General features: G+C 35.8%; 2 protein-coding genes across 6 annotated transcripts; both read left to right on the top strand.

Moving 5' to 3' along the window:
* The first annotated feature begins 339 nt into the window (after window positions 1–339).
* Window positions 340–4,715, top strand: LOC111778313 (probable magnesium transporter NIPA1). Of its 4 annotated transcripts, none has more exons than XM_023658055.1 (9): window positions 340–535; window positions 744–817; window positions 921–977; window positions 1,432–1,522; window positions 1,701–1,861; window positions 2,607–2,734; window positions 2,821–2,958; window positions 4,183–4,275; window positions 4,354–4,715. In XM_023658055.1, the coding sequence occupies exons 3-9, from the start codon at window positions 968–970 to the stop codon at window positions 4,555–4,557; spliced, it is 825 nt and encodes a 274-aa protein (XP_023513823.1). In that variant the 5' UTR covers window positions 340–535; window positions 744–817; window positions 921–967; the 3' UTR covers window positions 4,558–4,715. The 4 variants fall into 4 exon arrangements, with proteins under 4 accessions (XP_023513823.1, XP_023513822.1, XP_023513824.1 ...); XM_023658054.1 differs by having other exon boundaries at window positions 348–535; window positions 622–817; XM_023658056.1 differs by having other exon boundaries at window positions 348–540.
* A 7,379-nt stretch (window positions 4,716–12,094) lies between these two features.
* LOC111778331 (probable sucrose-phosphate synthase 2) lies at window positions 12,095–18,094 on the top strand. 2 transcript variants are annotated; one of them, XM_023658084.1, is made up of 12 exons: window positions 12,095–12,739; window positions 14,105–14,346; window positions 14,433–14,496; window positions 14,599–15,294; window positions 15,426–15,548; window positions 15,649–15,780; window positions 15,867–16,043; window positions 16,131–16,184; window positions 16,261–16,323; window positions 16,417–17,361; window positions 17,429–17,556; window positions 17,668–18,094. In XM_023658084.1, exons 1-12 carry the CDS (start codon window positions 12,461–12,463, stop codon window positions 17,954–17,956), a joined length of 3,192 nt encoding a protein of 1,063 aa, XP_023513852.1. In that variant the 5' UTR covers window positions 12,095–12,460; the 3' UTR covers window positions 17,957–18,094. The 2 variants fall into 2 exon arrangements, with proteins under 2 accessions (XP_023513852.1, XP_023513853.1); XM_023658085.1 differs by having other exon boundaries at window positions 12,634–12,739; window positions 14,092–14,346.
* The last annotated feature ends 1,959 nt before the right edge of the window (window positions 18,095–20,053 follow it).

Raw genomic sequence — 20,053 nt, 5'->3', positions numbered from 1 at the left:
AAAACAAAATTTTATCGCCAAATTAATTTGATTTAGATCACGATCAAATCTATATTAAATACGCATGAGAAAATATTTGTATTAATGATTTTTTAAAAAACAAAAGTGTATAAAAGGTAAAAATGGCAACTTTATTCAAATGTTTATCTTTTAGTTTGAAATTGGGGTGACAACGAAGATTAAGAAGGCATGATCAAGCTGGACTTGACCAGATGATTCGATTCCATGTTCTTCGTTTAAAAAGCTGCGTCCGTACACGTCGTATATAGCGTGTTCAAATTGCATTCGAAAATTTTAAAAAATATATATATATATAAAACAAATTTATTCATTGGGAAAGCGCGGCAAGAACTCTTGAAATCAGGGTTGTATTTCCATTTTTCCTCATTTGTCCTCTCAAATGCAAAATGTAACCGTCACAACTGACCCAACTCAAATATTCGCCCCATCGTCAATGGCGGTTTTCGAATCGAATTGTTTCTCAGAAATGGCGGTGGCGGGCTCGTAGCCTGGCAGCTTTTCGACACCCCAAGAGGTTGGGTACGTTGTTTTTGTTGATTTCTGGTGTGGGTTTCTTCCCATTTCTTTTATGACTTTTGATTTTTTGATGAATCGGTGTAGGAATTTTGATTTGGTGTCTCTTGGCCTCTGCGACGAACTTCCAATAATCCTCATATTTCTGTTTAAGTTATGGGGATTTTGACTGATAATGTTCGTGGGTTTCTTCTTGCTGTCTCTTCCAGCGTTTTTATTGGTTCTAGTACTATCATTAAGAAGAAAGGTCTCATCAAATCAGCGGCTGCTGGAACAAGAGCAGGTTTCGTTTGATCCTCCTTCGTTTTTTTCATTACTAAATGATTGGACCTTGTAAAACACGTTCTGAAATCCTTTTTTATTGTGCTTTTTTTCAATGTATTCAGCTTCTGGAGGATTTTCGTATTTGTGTGAACCTTGGTGGTGGGCTGGAATGATAACCTGTAAGTCTTATGAGTTCTTCAATAGGTTATTAACTCATTAATTTCAATACCCTTTTTGTGTTCTTATCATGTTTTTCTATTTAAGCTGTTCTATGTTCATAGTTCATAATATTGCAATGGAATCTGCACCTCAATAGCTATAGTTTAGTCGAATTTCATGCTAATTGGAAGAGCTTTTTTGTTAACAAAAATGGATTGGGGCTTGGCTTTCCACCCCTTCATAATTTCATATCGTTCATGATCTCTTCGTTAGCATGATATCGTTCGCTTCGATTTGTTATCTAAGTTTACGTTAAAGGACTTTTATCGAAATATATTGTTCTTATTAATCTGTTATATCCTACTTTAGTTAATATAATCACACGTTGAGGACTCGAAAATCGGCCTACTCTTAATCCTTCTATTGATTTCCTCTTCAATGAAGTTTTTTTTCTTCTTTCCATTGTGTTTATAGTGATTGTTGGGGAGACTGCTAACTTTGTTGCCTATGCATATGCTCCGGCAATTCTTGTCACCCCCTTGGGAGCTTTGAGCATTATTTTCAGGTATGTTAACACATTAGGCTTGTAGACGTTGTATCGACGTTATACCACAACGACAATGTGTAAATGGTTAAAGATGGATTTTGAAATTTTAATTTGCTATCTAGAATTGGTGTTAACGTTGATGATTGTCGCTTGTGATGTTCGGTATTTGATGAATAAGTAAAACGATGTCTTGCAGTGCAGTCTTAGCTCACTTTATGTTGAAGGAGAAGCTGCATATCTTTGGTGTTCTTGGTTGTATTCTGTGTGTTGTGGGTTCTACAACTATTGTTTTGCATGCCCCACTGGATAGAAAGATTGAATCTGTTAAGGAAGTATGGCATCTTGCAACACAGCCAGGTAAGAAGCACGGATATTTTAGTTTGAGTAGCGTGTTTGTGCTTGACACTCCGACACTGGTTAGCACATAACGGACACTTGTTAGCATTATATATATATATATATATATATATACATACATGTGTTAGACCCTAGTCGTACTAAATCAATATAGACTCAACATTTGTTAGACACATATCAAGTAGTTGCTAAGTATTGTGTATCACAGTGTTTGTGTGAGATCCCACGTCGGTTGGAGAGAACGAAATATTTTTTATAAGGGTGTGGAAACCTGCGTTTTAAAAACGTTGAGGGGAAGCCCAAAAGGGAAAGCCTAGAGAGGACAATATATGCTGGTGGTGGGCTTGGGCGGTTACAAATGGTATTAGAGCCAGACATTGAGTGATGTACCAGGTGATGAAACTGAGCCTTGAAAGGGGGTGGACACAAGGCGGTGTGCTAACAAGGACGTTAGGCCCCCAAGGGGGGTGAATTGTGAGATCCCACGTTGGTTGGGGAGGAGAATGAAACATTCTTTATAAGGGTGCGGAAACCTTTCCCTAGCATACGCGTTTCAAAAACCTTGAGGGGAAGCCCAAAAGGGAAAGCTCAAAAAGGATATATCTGTTAGCGGTGGGCTTTGGCTGTTATAGTCCGCTCGTGTCTTATCCGTGTCTCATATCCGTATCCGTGCTTCTTGTAATAGATTGGAGTTTCGAACTTCCGAGATTTGGATGTTAATTTATGCTTCTTGCACTTCTTTCAGGATTTCTCGTCTACTCATGCCTAACGATAGTTGTAGTTGCGGTACTTATTTTTCGATTTGCCCCACGCTACGGCCGGTCACATATGATAATATATATCGGAATTTGCTCTCTCATGGGCTCTCTTACGGTTTGCTTACCATCTTTGAACTTGAAATCATCTTTTAATACTCCATCTTTCCAGGGCTATGATAGTTTTCGGATTCTTTTCTTCAGGTTATGAGTGTTAAGGCAGTAGCTATTGCTGTCAAGTTGACATTTGGAGGAGTGAATCAATTCAAGTACTTTGAGACATGGTTCTTCACTGTGTTTGTGATAGCCTCTTGTGTTTTGCAGGTCATCTACTTGAACAAGGTAATATTTTGAACCATCAACTTTCACGTTTCTGTCTAATAGGTCTCTGAAACTTTAAAAATTGTATGTTTGTATCCCTCACGGTAGCTTCATGAAACTAGTTGAAATAGCGATATCGGATTCAGGTAAATTAGAATTCAGGGCATCAGAGTTGACATTGAACTTGGTAGGGCTTAGGGTAAAGGCTGATTGTATTAAATACACCAACCTTCAAGCATACTTTTCTTCCGGTCACATGTGGCATGTGTTCTGTCACTTGGAAACTCGGACACTGTTTTTTAGTTGAGTATTAGATGTTGAACATGTGTCTAACACAAACACGCTCCATCACGCTCACATGTCCCGTAAAAAAGAGTGTCCGATTATTAATTGTTTGTTGATTTTCCAACAAATTGGCGACACGTTAATGATGTAATTAGGATAGGTTAAGGACACGCCAAAGACATATTTTAAAAAAAAAGAGAAGAACTACATTGGTTGGAGAGGAGAATGAATCATTCCTTCCCTAGTAAACGCGTTTTAAAGACTGTGAGGCTGATGGTTATACGTAATAGGCCAAAGCGGACAATATCTATGGGTTTGGGCTGTTACAAATGGTATCAGAGTCAAATATTGGGCGATGTGCCAATGAGTACGTTAGGTTCTCAAGGGGGTGGATTGTGAGATCATACATTAGTTGGAGAAGAGAACGAAGCATTCCTTATAAGAGTGTGGAAACCTCTCCCTAGTGTTAGGAACCACAACTCTCCACAATGGTATGATATTATCCACTTTGAGCATAAGCTCTCATACTTGCTTTTGGTTTCTCCAAAAGACCTCGTTCCAAGGAGATGTATTCCTTATAAACTCATGATCATTTCCTTAATCAGCCAACGTGGGACTCACTTCCAACAATCCTCAACACCTAGTAGACGCGTTTTAAAAAACTGTGAGACTAACAGCGATACGTAACGGGCCAAAGCAGACAATATCTACTAACAGTGAGCTTGGACTGACTATTGTCAAAAGGTTCAAATTGTCAAAAGGAAATACAGTATATTAAAACATGTGTACACACAAACACGTACATTAGAAAACGGCGTGCCATTGTGTTTATGTTGTATCTGTTTCATGTGTCCGTGTTTGTGCTATTCATGCCACGAAAACCGTTCGAACAGTATTTCATAAAACTTTTATGTCGAAGAGAGTTCGATTTATAGTTTGATCACCATCCTTTTGTCCCAGGCTCTTGATGCTTTCAACTCTGCTGTTATATCTCCAGTTTACTATGTGACATTCACAACATTTACCATCATTGCCAGTATGATCATGTTCAAGGTGACTAAACCAAATTCCTTTAAACAAATGAATTGAAAATGAGATGATTTTGATTGTTTGTGTGTTTGATATGAACAGAACTGGGACTCTCAAAGTGCAGCACAGATTGCCACTGAAGTTTGTGGATTCATCACCATTCTTTCTGGCACCTTCCTCCTCCACAAAACTAAGGACATGGGGAAGCCTTCTGCCTCTGAGCCCCCTCTCATCCAAACCCAAACCCAAACCCAAACCCAAACCCAAACCCTTAGCCATCCCCATCAAAATCTTAATTCCTCATAAATTATTTAACGACCCGACCCGACACGAGCCGAGTTGAGCCAAGCCCGTCATCTTGACAATTGGTTCCTTAATCTTTTCTCTCCTCCGTTGCATTCAACGATATAAAACTGTCGTCCACAGTTCATCGGCCTCCTCGAATAAATTTTTCCTTTTTGAGCTAATTCATTCTTTTGTTTCATTTGAACTAACTTAAACTGATATAGCTGGGCGTCTTTAGGTATGAAAATTATTGTTAGATTCAAGGATTTGAATACTCATTGGCAACACGACGATATTTTAAGATGTTTTTGAGTTGAATGTTGGTACGAGGGGTGAATTGGTATTTTCATTATATCGTTACAAATACTCAATAGAATATAACTATATATAATTATAATCTTCGATCTATTGATCGAGATACATATTTTGTCATTTTAGTTATATTTATAATCATTATTAATAAGATTTGGTAAACGGCTCCATTAAAATATTATTGAGATGGATAAGTATTTTTGGGTTATATTAAATTTTTTTCTTTTCTTATTATTATTTTTTATTATTAAAAAACAGAGATTGAGTCAAAGATTTGGATTTCTCCGCTTCGAATGTTGTTGGTCATCTAAAGTGCTCCATCTACCGCAACATATGTAGAAAAAAACGGAGCGGGCAAGGAAGAACTATTGCTTAATTTTGTCACGATACAATTCACTTCCCTACTATTTTTATAATCATCACCTGTAACTCAGGTGTTAGGGTTCCAATCTCAACGATTGACAACTAAACACGAGGGTTGTGCTCATTACAAAACTTAACCGAACACCTTACAACACAAGTTGAAGACAACCCATGCACCACCTGTGTCCGCATACCCACTTCTATTTTGATACATAGTTTGCTTTCTAACCATTGTGTCGGCATGTCAAACTATAGAAAGAATCGTGAGACAACTCGAGGCAGAGAGAAAAATTCGAAGATACCTAAGTACACGATCTAATACTCAGAATAGCGAGCGATCGGATGATAGTCTCTTACCATAAAAATCCGCTTCGGACCATTTATTAATTAAAGACAAAAAATGAATTTTACATGAGTTTGGGACCAAAGATTAAATAAATAAATAAATAAATGCTTGTGGATTATTTGTGTTATGTCCCTATATTTCCTCAGGCTTCTTTAACGAAAAAGCCCCAATTACTGCGCTGATAGAATTCTCTGACGCCCCTTCTTCTTCATCAACTCCACTTCCTCGGACCTCACTTTTTTCCTTCAAAATTTCCTTTCAATTTCCCTCCCATGTCGCCTTCACGTTCCAATTCGTCAGGTAAGTAAAAATCTCTGCATACATCCTTCAATTTGATGGTTTTTCGATGTGGATTTTGTTCGATTCTGGTTTTTTGGCCGGTGGTTTTGATGGATCGTTGCTTTTCTTTGATGCGAGTTTGAGTTTCGATTGAAAATTAGTTCTGAGATTTTGTTTTTCGTGTGATTGAGAGAGAAATTGAGAGATAATTGTGTCTGATGATTCCCCCGAAGCGAAAGAAATGGACTGAAGCTGAGGAGAGGACTTTGATCGATAAGTATGGAGAAATGGTCTCTGATGGAACCCTAGCTAAGATGAAAACCCGTGAGAAAAAGTTTAGGCCAATTGCTAGTTTTGTGAATTCTATGCATCATGTTCAAGATCCTGTAGCGTATCCATGGCAATGGACGTGGAAAGATGTTTCTACTAAGGTCCAGAACATGAGGCACCAATATCTGCTTGTGAAGCAGAAGATTAAGAAACCTGAATCTGGAGTCGAAAACTCGGGTGGAGAGTTGAAGGCAGAGTATGATTGGATGGAGGGTGTTACTTATTGGTCGAACTTTTTGAGATATAAGGATGTTTTTGGGGATGTAGCGGCTGCAAATAGCCATTATAATGATTTAGCTGTCGTTTCGAGTAGCGATCGGGGGAACGTAGACCGGTTTTTGGAGGTGAGTAGAGAGATGGATATGTTGGATTTTGCTCAAATTGATGGTGTTGACAATGGGGTGATGAATTTGGGATTTGAGTTTAATGGGGATGAAGCAGAAGAAAACTTTAATGATAATGATAATGATAATGATAATGATCAGTTGAAGGAGGATGGAGAGAACAGTTTTTTCTGTGAAGGAGTTGATCCCAAGAAGAACAACTTTAAGAAGAAGAGAAAGGTGATGAAGAGATTGGAGAAGAAAGCGTGGGGATTTCTCGTGAACCAGCTAGGACGGTTGAAGGATATGGAGGCTCAGTTTGAGAAACGCGAGGTCGAAAGAGACCAAGAACGTCAGAGGTGTGAGTGTTTAAGATTTGAAATGGAAAAGAAGTGGGAACAGAAATGGGACGAAAGTGAAACGCAACGGGTCGAGAGGGAGAAAGCTCGTGATAAGTTGAGGAAGCAGAGAGTTCAAGAATGGGAAGCAATGGAGAAGGAAAGATTGGAGATGGAAAGAAGAAGAGAGGAGAAATTGAATCATGAAAGAGAATGGGAGGAGAGGATCAGCAAGAGACGTATAGAACGGAAGAATAGGATCGACGACATGTTGAACCAACACCGAGCTGAAATGAATCAAATTCAGACTCGTATTCTCCACGAGCAGCAAAACTTTACGAGTCAATTACTCGGTATTATCTCTCAATGGACTGCTCACCCTTCTACACTCTCTGATCACACTAGTGCTAGTAACCATTATCTTTCACAAATGATGCAAAATCTGCATCATGTAAACGGTATCGTTCACGATGGCACGAGAGTTGAGGCCGACAACCAAGACGATCAATTTATCGTCGATGGTTGACGGTTCATTTTATGAACTTGATCACGAAACTGTGGGATCTGCAAGAACATTTGCAGCAATGGGTTAGTCTGTAAAGTCTGAGAATAGTTGTATGAATTCAATTTTTATTGCCTTGCACTTGGTTCATCTGGTGCTCATCTGTTTATCTTGAATTATGACAATAAATTCCTCTTATCTGCTATTTCCTTTGATTCTTCTGCTGCCCTTAGAGATCTACTGACCGCTGATACTTAGCTTTATGGTATCACCGTGCATAACGACCCAAGCCTACCACTAGCAGATACTGTCCTTTGAGTTTGCCCGAAACCCACCACTAGCCGATATTGTCCTCCTTGAGCTTTCCCTCAAGGTTTTTGAAACGCGTCTGCTAGGGAGAGGTTTCCACACCCTTGTAAAGAATGTTTCGTTCTTCTTCCCAACGGATGTAGAATCTCACATCCACCTCCTTTGGGTCCCAGCGTCTTCACTGGCACACAGCCTGGTGTCTGGCTCTGATACCATTTGTAACAACCCAAGCCCACTGCTAGCAGATATTGTTCTCTTTCGAGCTTCCCCTTAAGGTTTTTAAAACATGTTACTAGGGAGAGGTTTCCACCCCTTGTCAAAAAATATTTCGTTCTCCTCCTAAACTAACTGGGATCACACTCCCCTGTCAAATACAAGGACAAGTAAGTGAATGAGTTAGTTTTGCTTTAGTTGATGAATTTTCCTCCCAGCATTCGGGAGGCTCGGAGAGGGGCGGGATTAACTCGATAAAGGTAAGAACACGTCTTTTTTTTTTCTCTTTTTTCATAGGATGAGAATGGTATGTGGTTGCCACTATGGTTGTGAAACTCATAAAAAATTAAAATTAAAATTAAAAAAAAAAAAAAAAAATTAAAAAGAAGTGTGTTGGGCTTGGAGCATTGAAGGCTATACTTTGGGCCTGAAAGCCTTATAATTGTGAAATTTGGTTGGGCTGGATTATTAACCATTAAAAAAAATTATAATTAAAGTTTCAAAATTATATATATATTCTTTATTATTATTATTATTATTATTATTATTATTTTTTTTTTTTTTAACGGGGCGGGGGCGAGGGCGAGGGCGGGGAATATAATCTCGTCCCCAGCCCCATTTATCTAAAAGGAAAAAAATGGTCATCACTCCCTCGCCCATTCTCCGTCTATATAGAGAATTCCCACTCGTTCGGATAGGTTCCTTGAAGCCTCGACCCTGCAAGTAAAATGGAACTCTCTAGGGACATGGAATGAGGATGCAAACCTATTAGAATGAGACGAAATGAGAGGGCATTCATGTGCGCTCAGAAAAGCACCAAAACGTATCTATTGTGATGGTATGGTGCATTAAGAACCATAGATAGGTTTTGGAAAGCAGTTGAGATCATCATTTTCCCGTCACAAATCTTCCTATATCTCTACAATAATATAATATTCTCCGCTTTCGACCTAAGTTCTTATTGGTTTGGTTTTTTTTATCCAAAATGCTTGTACCAATATTTGTATGATCTTCCATTTTATTTGCATGAGTACCGTTGCACCTCTCTTTTTTAGACTCATCAATTTCTTTATTCGAAATCGAAGGACTCTACCTTACGGCTAAGTCGAGAACATGGCTATAATACCATTTCCTAACGACAACAGATCTCTGCAAATCTCTGTTACGGTATGATATTCTCCACTTTCAACATAGAAGGAGTTTATAAATAAGAAATATATATCTATTGGTACATGAGTGCTTCTGCTCAAAGTAGATAATATCATATCATTGTAAGGGTTCGTGATTCGTAACATGGTACCAATGTTATGTCATTAACTTAATCATGTCAATAGAATCCTCAAGTACCAAACTGCGTAGGTTTTAGCAAATATTGTCTGCTTTAGACGGTTATGTACAGCATCTTTTGTCCCTCTCTAAATCAATATAGAACATTAATTTGTTTGCATGTACAACACAACCCAATTGGGGGAAGGGATTGAAGATAAAGTTTGGTTGATTCCGCTAACTCCTTTATTGGATTGGCTTACTTTAACCACATATTCTTCGGTGTGTGAGAGTCCAAGTTGGTTGAATTCGCTACCGTATTTATTATGTTCCGGTATCACTTTTGGGACCGTCTTGAAAATGTTTATTTTTTAAAAAATAAAATAAAATGGATTTAATGATTCACGGATTCTTTTTTCTTGTTCTTTAAATTAATATATTAAAAAAAAAAAAAGTAACCTCAAATTTTATTTTTAAAAAAATAGCCTTTTCTGCTACCAAGCATATGAGTTTAAAACTGTGAGACTGACAATGATATATGACGGACAATATTGGTAAGTGGTGGGTTTGGTTCGTTTCAAATTGAGATCATGGGTGAATGAGTAATTTGTTACTTTNTTTAGGGTTTTGTTTTGTTCGAGAGTGGTTGGTTATCGTACCTGAATCTCGACGAATCTAGTTATGTATAGTTGTCATGAGCTCAAGAATGGATGTACTCGGAATATTCGTTCATTTTCAGAATGGAAATTCATGTTGTTTCCACTGAACTGTGCTCGAATTGGCTCTAAGTCGGTGTGCAACACGAGTACTCCAAAGACTTTTTATCCGAGTGAGTTGCAATGGCCGACGACACCCTTTGATTTGAGATAACGTCTCGACATAGGTCATGTTGATTAAGAACCAAGATAACAGTACGACGTTACATTGAGAAACTTCGACCTCGAGTAAAGACAAGGTTGAGTGAGGAGAGAGGGCGTGGAGTCAAATTAGGTGAATTAATGGGGAAATTTAAAAAACGCTAAAAAAAAACTCTTAAATACCCACTCAAATAACTCATGTATCTCATTAATTAATAAGTTTATGTAATTAGAAAAAGTAAAAAAATAATAAATAATAAATAAATAAATCAAATTTCATTACTAGATTTTGTAATGGTAGATTAAATAATAATAATAATAATAATAATAAAATTTATAGATTTTTAAATAATTAGACATAAATTTTTGGAAATTTGAATGATTAAAATTTAGGAAGAAATCTTGAATTAAGATATGATTAATAAATTTTTATATAATGAAAAATAAAGTTACGTAGATTTACATTACCAAAAATGAGTAAATAANCCTTTGAGCGGTTGTAAATGCTACACGTGTAAGGCCTAACTCAAGAATAGAATAATAATGCTTTCTCTTTTAGGGTTTTGTTTTGTTCGAGAGTGGTTGGTTATCGTACCTGAATCTCGACGAATCTAGTTATGTATAGTTGTCATGAGCTCAAGAATGGATGTACTCGGAATATTCGTTCATTTTCAGAATGGAAATTCATGTTGTTTCCACTGAACTGTGCTCGAATTGGCTCTAAGTCGGTGTGCAACACGAGTACTCCAAAGACTTTTTATCCGAGTGAGTTGCAATGGCCGACGACACCCTTTGATTTGAGATAACGTCTCGACATAGGTCATGTTGATTAAGAACCAAGATAACAGTACGACGTTACATTGAGAAACTTCGACCTCGAGTAAAGACAAGGTTGAGTGAGGAGAGAGGGCGTGGAGTCAAATTAGGTGAATTAATGGGGAAATTTAAAAAACGCTAAAAAAAAACTCTTAAATACCCACTCAAATAACTCATGTATCTCATTAATTAATAAGTTTATGTAATTAGAAAAAGTAAAAAAATAATAAATAATAAATAAATAAATCAAATTTCATTACTAGATTTTGTAATGGTAGATTAAATAATAATAATAATAATAATAATAAAATTTATAGATTTTTAAATAATTAGACATAAATTTTTGGAAATTTGAATGATTAAAATTTAGGAAGAAATCTTGAATTAAGATATGATTAATAAATTTTTATATAATGAAAAATAAAGTTACGTAGATTTACATTACCAAAAATGAGTAAATAATAATTCAATTTCTTCACTTAAAAATTTAATAGCCACAAATTTTATATGGAAAAGTGAATGAAGTTCATAGTAATTAATTTTTACTGATTTATTATATTTTACCATTTTATTATTGTTTAAAAAATAGTTAAATTAAAATTTTCATAACTTGACCTATACTAATATAATTTTTAAAAATTTAAATTTTAGTATTATAATATAATTCTTGACAATTAAAAAAAAATCGATCTTACATTTAAATATTACTATTAGAATTTCAAAATTAACTAATTTATTTTTTAATATAGATAAAAGTGGTGTGGGGGCTGAAATTATAATTTTGGGCAAAATATAATCTCGTCCCAATCCCGAAATATTGGGTCGAGTTGTGAATTTAAAAAGTTCCAAAAATTAATATTAATGAGTAAATAAAAATCTTTAGAAATAGATTTTTTTACAATAATAATAATAATAATAATAATAATAATAAAATTATTTAAATTATTATTTCATTTAAAAACATCTTTTAAGATTGTTTTACTCAAATAATTCTTATTAAATTATTTACTTAAATTTTTATTTTTAATAAAAATAAAATATTAGTCGAATAAAACACTCTTTTATATAATTAAATTGTGTAATCACAATTGTATTTTTAAAAAATAATAATAAATTCAAATGTGTTTATTTTAGCCCAATTTAATTTTAAGTAAATTCACCAATCAATTTTTATTTATTTAAATCAAATAAAATGTAAATAAATAAAAATATTAATTAATTAATTTATTAAATTTTAGTGATATTTTCATTGTTGTCAATACCACTGTACATAGAATTGAAGCTATAAATATTGGCAAAAGCAGGGTGTTTGCATCGAGAGGCGGACAGCTACGGAAGTGGTGAAATTCTCACAACTCGCCCTCTCCACCTCCGCCGGAACCGCCGCCACCGCCGCCACGTGACCTCCTCTTTCATCTCTCACTCTTCAATCTCCATTGCATTTCTTTCAACACTAAAAACAAGTTTTAGTTCCACTTTTGCAAGAACTACAGATTTGATAATTGGATGAAACCGTTGTAACTTTTTTATTTGTTCCAAGTGGATTTTAGAATTTCAAAATTTCAGTGAGTGCGCGAGCGATTTTGGGGGAATATGCATGTTATGGCGTTTGACTACTGTTAGAATTACTGAATTTTTGTTTCAACTTCCAAGAGGCGATTTGATCAGAAATGGCTGGGAACGAGTGGATAAATGGCTATTTGGAAGCGATATTGGATACTGGTGCTTCCGCCATTGAAGAACAGAAGCCGACGCCGGCGAATTTGAGCGACAGAGGCCATTTCAATCCGACGAAATACTTCGTCGAGGAAGTCGTCAGCGGCGTTGATGAATCAGACCTTCATCGGACATGGCTGAAGGTCGTCGCCACTCGCAATACGCGCGAACGGAGCTCCAGGCTCGAGAATATGTGTTGGCGGATTTGGCATCTCACTCGCAAGAAGAAACAGGTTCTTCGATTCTGCCTCTTTTTTTCTTTCAATCGTTCCGTGTTTTCTGTTCTTTGTTATGATGATTATTTTATCTCTGTTAGGAAGATTTGTGGATTTGTTCATTCTTTTATTGCTTTTTGCTGCCATTGATGTGATTCTGAAGCTTTCGGATCGTTTGATTATACGATTCGGAACTTTTGTTCTAACTGTGTCTGACTCTGTATTGCACCGTCTGTTGCTACTCATTTTTTTCTGCTGAGAATCTTCCAGAAATGGACGACGTCCACACAACCTGATTCTCTAAACGCTAAGCTTTTTTTTCTTTTTCTTTTTTCCCCTTCCTTGTCGTATTATATATATTGGTATGAACATAATAATAATAATATAAATTTAGTTCAAACTTCATAGTTTCAATTTGTTCTATATGTTCATCTGAAATTAACGCACAAAATAATAACAATAATAAATAACGGATCTATAGAATTTTGTTGAATCTTTTGAATATCTCTAGTCTTGCTAGATAGGAAGGGATGAGGGAGGCAATTGGGAACTAATTTAATTAGATTTTAAAAATTATATGAAAAAAAAAAAAAACAAACAAAAAACAAACAAGATTTTGGCCTTTAATTTTGTAGAGATAAAAAAGAATTGTCCGAAGTTTTTTTGGCACTGGCTTAGTTATTAGATGCTAATAGTGATTTTACAATTTGGTAATTTAAGCAAACCCTGAGGACTAGATTGAAAATTTTTTAAATAGTAGGAACCAAATTTTAACCGAGCAGAAATCGTAGGAGGCTAGAGTGAGGATTTAAACCTGATTTTGATTTTGGTTTTAATAATGTTTTAAGCTGTGTATTTTTTATTTGTACCTATTTAGTCCTTATACTTTGAAAATATAACAATTAAGTCACGATCGATCCATCGATCTATATATATATATAGATAGATAGATGTGAATGAAATATGGGCAGTAATAGAATTAATGTTTGAACTTATAACTCAAAGTGCAAAGACAAAAAGATAAAAACTAAGAAATGTTTGAACTTATGATTTTCATGATAAAAGGCTATGAACTATATATAATATTAAACAATAATTATATGTTTAAAATTGATATAAGAATCTTAATACGTTAAGATATGTGAATTCAGATTTTGTTCACTGCATTCCGATAATGATCTGGATGTTTATGGAAGCTTAAATCTGTTTTACATTTTGGTATTTGATGTATATGTGAACTTGCAAGTAAGAGTGTGAGTAGCCTCTTCACTCGCCACGTTTATCTCGAGCTAGTATTACGATAAAAATTATGGTATTTTCTTCTGTTGAAAAGGAAATAATTTGTGGATTATTACTTGGTGCACTCAAAGTTTTTGTGTGCAGTTGGAATGGGAGGAGCTTCAACGGTTAACAAAATGGAGATTGGAGCGGGAACTAGGACGGATGGATGTAACAGAAGAAATGTCAGAAGACTTATCAGAAGGAGAAAAGGGGGACGCCGTGGGTGAAACGGTGCAAAACGAGGCCGTGCAGAGCGAGACCTCGAAGGTTCCACTCCAGAGGACTATTTCCAACTCGGAAGAGGAAGATAAAAGTGAAAGGAAACTTTATATTATTCTTATCAGGTACCTATTTTTCTAATTCAATAATGCACCTAAATGACTGAACTGTATGTTTAATCCTCCAATGTTCTTGTTGATCTTCGTTGCAGCTTGCACGGTTTGGTTCGGGGAGATAACATGGAGCTTGGTTGTGATTCTGACACTGGTGGACAGGTGCGGACCGATGTCGTTAGAAGAATATTAGTTAGTAGTTAGATTTTTGTTATCTGATCTGGTCCTAAATGGTGTTTCTATCTTAAAATAAAACGTTTTCAGGTCAAGTATGTTGTAGAGCTTTCTCGTGCTCTAGCACAAATGCCAGGGGTATACAGGGTGGACCTTTTTACGAGGCAGATCTTGTCACCCGAAGTCGATTGGAGCTATGGTGAGCCAACGGAGATGCTAAGTGCAGGAACGGGAGATGGGGAAGGTGATATCGGAGAAAGCAGTGGAGCGTATATCGTAAGGATTCCGTTCGGTCCACGGGATAAGTATCTCCAAAAAGAATTACTGTGGCCCCATATCCAAGAGTTTGTAGATGGAGCTTTAGCTCATGTTCTTAATATGTCCAAAGCTTTAGGTGACCAAATTGGTGGTGGTCAGCCTGTTTGGCCATATGTCATCCATGGACATTATGCCGATGCTGGGGATAGCGCTGCTCTTCTCTCGGGTGCTTTGAATGTTCCGATGGTGCTGACGGGACACTCGCTTGGAAGAAACAAGCTCGAACAGCTTCTTAAGCAGGGACGCCAATCGAAAGAAGATATTAATTCAAACTATAAGATAATGAGGAGGATTGAAGCAGAAGAGCTTTCTCTTGATGCTGCAGAACTTGTGATTACAAGCACCAAACAGGAGATCGAAGAGCAATGGGGACTTTATGATGGATTTGATGTCAAACTCGAGAAGGTATTACGTGCACGTGCTCGACGTGGAGTCGTTTCCCATGGTCGATACATGCCGAGGATGGTGGTAAGTTTTACAGTTTCCTTGTCTTTTATTGTCATGTTAACCATAAGTAGAAATGTAAATGGTAGATTCTTGCAATATGTTACTTTATTTGGACATTCTAATGAAGAACTCAAGACCGAAGTTCTTTGCAGGTCATTCCTCCCGGCATGGATTTCAGCAATGTCGTGGTTACTGAAGATGCCCCTGATGATGGCGAGTTGACACTACTTAGCGACGGGTCCTCTCCGAAAGCAATTCCGACGATATGGTCTGATGTAAGTGTCCAATTTTGATCCTTTTCCCCTCTTTATCACTCTTATTCAACTATCTTACATTACATTATTAGTTCTCCTCTCAAGTTATATAATTGCATAGGTGATGCGTTTTCTTACAAACCCCCATAAACCGATGATATTGGCGTTGTCGAGGCCAGACCCGAAGAAGAATATAACGACTCTCTTGAAAGCCTTTGGAGAGTGTCGTCCATTGAGAGAACTTGCTAATCTAGTAAGTAGGATTTTGCAATAACATGTTTAAGTTATGAATCATATGATAAATGCCTTCTGTTAAATCATGAGTTTTCTCCTTATTAGACGCTGATCATGGGAAATAGGGAAGATATTGATGAGATGTCGGCTGGTAACGCTAGCGTGCTCACAACAGTTATAAAGTTTATCGATAAATATGATCTATACGGTCAAGTTGCATATCCGAAACATCATAAGCAATCCGATGTTCCAGACATATATCGACTCGCAGCAAAAACAAAGGTTTATTCGAGATCATTAATCTACATTAACATCCGTAATCATACCATAACTGTGACATTAATAACTTGTTTTTCGAAACGATGCTAGGGTGTTTTCATTAATCCAGCACTGGTCGAACCGTTCGGACTTACCTTGATTGAGGTTGATTTTCTTTTCTCTGGTATCATTAAATGCATTAGATGAGTTTTGTTGGATTGATGCCTTTGAATTAACGTAGGCTGCTGCACATGGGCTCCCGATGGTGGCAACGAAGAACGGCGGACCGGTTGACATTCATGAAGTAAAGAAAACCCGATCTCAAATCTTTATCATGAACTCATACTGTTACTTATACGATCTGAGTAAACATGTGAACTTGTTTTTGTGATTATAGGCCCTACACAATGGTCTTCTTGTTGATCCTCATGATCAGCAAGCAATTTCTGATGCTTTGCTGAAATTACTATCAGAGAAGAACTTGTGGAATGACTGTAGGAAAAATGGTTTGAAGAACATACACCTGTTCTCCTGGCCAGCGCATTGCCGCACGTACATGACTCGAGTGGCAGCCTGTCGAATGAGGCACCCGCAGTGGCAAACCATCACCCCGGGCGACGAAATATCCACAGAGGAATCCTTCAATGATTCTCTTAAGGATGTACAAGATATGTCGCTTAGACTTTCGGTTGATGGAGAAAAAACATCGCTGAACGCCTCGGTCGATGTAGCTGCATCCATTGATGACCCTGATTTGCAGGACCAAGTGAAGCGAGTTTTGAACAAGATAAAGCGGTCGGGGAATGAACAGGCAGACATCGAAAAGGGGAATAAAATGCTGGAGAATATCCCTGGAAAGTATCCGGTTTTGAGACGACGACGCAGGTTGATCGTTATAGCACTTGACTGCTATGACAGCAATGGGGCTCCAGAAAAGAAGATGATCAAGATATTGCAGGAGATTATTAAAGCTGGTAATCTCGACACTCAGGTTGCACGTGCTTCGGGTTTCGCTCTATCAACAGCAATGCCATTAGCAGAGACCACAGAATTCTTAAGGTCTGGAAAGATCCAACTAAACGAATTTGATGCCTTGATCTGCAGCAGTGGCAGTGAGGTTTACTACCCAGGTTCTTATGAAGAAGATGGAAAACTGTACCCTGATCCAGATTACGCAACGCATATCGATTATCGTTGGGGATGCGACGGTTTGAGGAAAACGATTCTTAAGTTACTGAATGCATCTGAAGACGATTCAGACAAATTTCGTAGTCCGGTTCAGGAGGATAGAACATCAAGTAATGCACATTGCATCTCTTACTTAATAAGGAATCCCAGCAAGGTAAGTGAAAGCTATCAACTTCAAATTGCAACATATTGCAGATTCTCACTTTTTCTTTTCTTTTCAGGCAATGAAAGTTGATGATTTGAGGCAGAAACTCCGGATGCGTGGGCTACGGTGCCATCCAATGTATTGCCGAACGTCGACTCGAATGCAAATCGTTCCGTTACTTGCATCAAGAGCTCAGGCTCTCAGGTTTAACAACACATGAACTCATTCACTTCATAACAAGTTCTAAACTTGTGCTCTTTTTTGTGCGAAATGATATTATAAATCTCAACTTCGTTCTTTCGGCATCGACCATAGGTATCTTTTCGTGCGATGGAGACTGAACCTTTCGAACATGTACGTATTTCTCGGGGAGGAAGGGGACACTGACTATGAAGAGATGATAGCGGGGACTCACAAGACGATAATCATGAAAGGAATGACGAGCAAGGGGTCGGAAGATCTGCTGAGGACATCGGGAAGCTATACAAGAGATGACATAGTTCCAGGTGAGAGCCCACTGGTGACATTTGTTAATGGGGATGCAAATGCTGAAGAGATTGCAGGTGCTATTAAGAAAGTTTCATTATCTGCCTCCAAAATGTGAGCTTCACCTTCCTTTTACTCTGCTTTCTTCTTTCTTTTTTTTTTCTTTTTTCTCTTTGTATGGTGTTTATAGCTGTTGAGCTTAAGAACTTGCTATTGTTGTTGAAGATTATATGTTCATTGCCATCTCTCTTCTTTACTTGTGGAGTTTTTATTGTGAATGGGAGATTTAGTATATATATATATATATATATCCTCTTCGGTTAGAAGAAATGATTCATCGAAATAATGAGTCACCATCGATATCGACACATCTGAGATCGCCAAATCTTCGAGAGTTTCGCTATTCAATCCTTTTCCTTCTTCTTGTTGTTGTAGATCTTGTTCATACATATCTTCTCGTTGTTTCTCGAGCCTATAGTGAATTACAGACAGAGTTCGAAAAGGTCAAATCTTTGATGATTCCATCATACATGATGGAGTTGCGAAAACTTCTGGATAGGTATCCCACACCTAATTGAATTCTTTTTTTGTTAAAGAATCTCTTTTTAGTTGCTAGTTGCTCTGGAACAATTAGGAGATTTTCTATAAAAAAATATGAGATTCTGTTTCTAGTGGCAACATGCTATGGGGCGGCGGTTCTGCTTATGGGGTCAAATCAATAAAGAAGAAAAATAGATTTATATATTTCTCGGTCTTTGAACAGTTATTTTAGTCTTTGAACTTTAGTATTGGAACAATTTTGATTATTTACGCGTACACACTCCTTTTCAGTGACTGAATTGTAGAAACTTCAAAGTGAAGTATGTTCTACTTACGAGACCTCTTATGAATTATTCTATGAAGCAAGTAACAAGGACGAATCCTAGAAGGACCTGTGTTCGTCCGAGAAAATAGTTTTCACTTTTAAAATCAATTTAAGAACTAGGTAACGTGCTTAAGATTTGCAGTTTTGAAATAGAATTCAGCCTCGAAGAATGCAGAGGAATGTTGGGGCTAATTAGGTGTGAATTTTTTATTCCAAATTTTGGTATGAATTTCATGTATTTCGGTTTTATATATTTTGCCTCTTAATATTTTTTAAGAAAAAAAAAAAGACTAAAATAAATTTAAAATGGTATAAATATGAAAGTTAAAAATAAGGATTAAAATATAATAATCTAAATTTTAAAGAATATTGTTGGAAATTTTGAATCTTAAATCCACGGGGGTAAATAGATCAAAATGCCCATGGCTATAACCGTAAAAGAACAATGAATTAGGTAATATTTAATAAATAATATAATCATAAAATAAAAATATAGACAATTATTTATTTATCTTATGTTGACTAACTTTTGACTCAAATTATTAAACTATTAAATATATTTGTTATTTTTATTATTATTATTGATAACAAACGTAAATAAATAAATATATATATTTTTTTACTTATTTTGATTTGTGTTTTTGAATAAAACCTAAACTAGAGCATGTTTCAAAATAATATTCAAAATAGTAATTTTATTGCAATGGATTTTTTTTCTAATTAATCTATAAAAATAAAATTTATATTATTATTTTAAATAAAAAAATTTAATTTATAAATAACATGATCAAACCGAACCAATCTAAATTTATTGTTAATATAGTTTCGCTTTCTATCCATAATTATTTGCATGCTCATTTTTGTTAAGTCTATTGATAATTATTTTGCAAGCTCATTTAATATTTGATCAATTATTTTATAATAGAATAAAAATAGTAAATAAATAATATCATATTTACTTCTTAAGGGGTAAATATATTCATTAATAAACGTAAAAATTCTATTAATATTACAATATTATTAATAAGCATAAAAAATTAATATTAATAAATAAAAAAAGGGCATATTAGTGCCTTCCTTGCAAGTTTCAATTAAATGTTAATATATTTATAAATTTTATAGTTTGGTGGATCCTATAATTATATTATTTTGTTACAAAAAATTAATTGATCAATAAAATGTATACGTGTAATTATTTATAATTATACTTGTTATTATCATTTATTTCATTTAAAAAAGATCTTACAATTCATTACCAAATCAATTGTTATATCATTTGTCCATTTAAATAATAAGCTAATTTAATAAAAATATGGTAATCCGCCCAAAAATAATTTCAAACTTTAAATT

Source organism: Cucurbita pepo, chromosome LG17 (genome assembly GCF_002806865.2).
Source record: "Cucurbita pepo subsp. pepo cultivar mu-cu-16 chromosome LG17, ASM280686v2, whole genome shotgun sequence".
Taxonomy (NCBI): domain Eukaryota; kingdom Viridiplantae; phylum Streptophyta; class Magnoliopsida; order Cucurbitales; family Cucurbitaceae; genus Cucurbita; species Cucurbita pepo.
The sequence above is the reverse complement of the archived record's forward strand: the minus strand, read 5'-3'. Positions and strand labels throughout refer to the sequence as shown.

Bases quoted from the DNA above. Each gene is read 5' to 3' on its own strand.
- LOC111778313 (XM_023658054.1), top strand. From the start codon at position 691: ATGGGGATTTTGACTGATAATGTTCGTGGGTTTCTTCTTGCTGTCTCT. The intron at 978-1,431 runs GTAAGTCTTATG...TTGTGTTTATAG, and splicing joins GTGGGCTGGAATGATAACCT to TGATTGTTGGGGAGACTGCT. The intron at 4,276-4,353 runs GTGACTAAACCA...TGATATGAACAG, and splicing joins CCAGTATGATCATGTTCAAG to AACTGGGACTCTCAAAGTGC.
- LOC111778331 (XM_023658084.1), top strand. From the start codon at position 12,461: ATGGCTGGGAACGAGTGGATAAATGGCTATTTGGAAGCGATATTGGAT. The intron at 15,781-15,866 runs GTAAGTAGGATT...TCTCCTTATTAG, and splicing joins TGAGAGAACTTGCTAATCTA to ACGCTGATCATGGGAAATAG. The intron at 16,044-16,130 runs GTTTATTCGAGA...AAACGATGCTAG, and splicing joins GACTCGCAGCAAAAACAAAG to GGTGTTTTCATTAATCCAGC.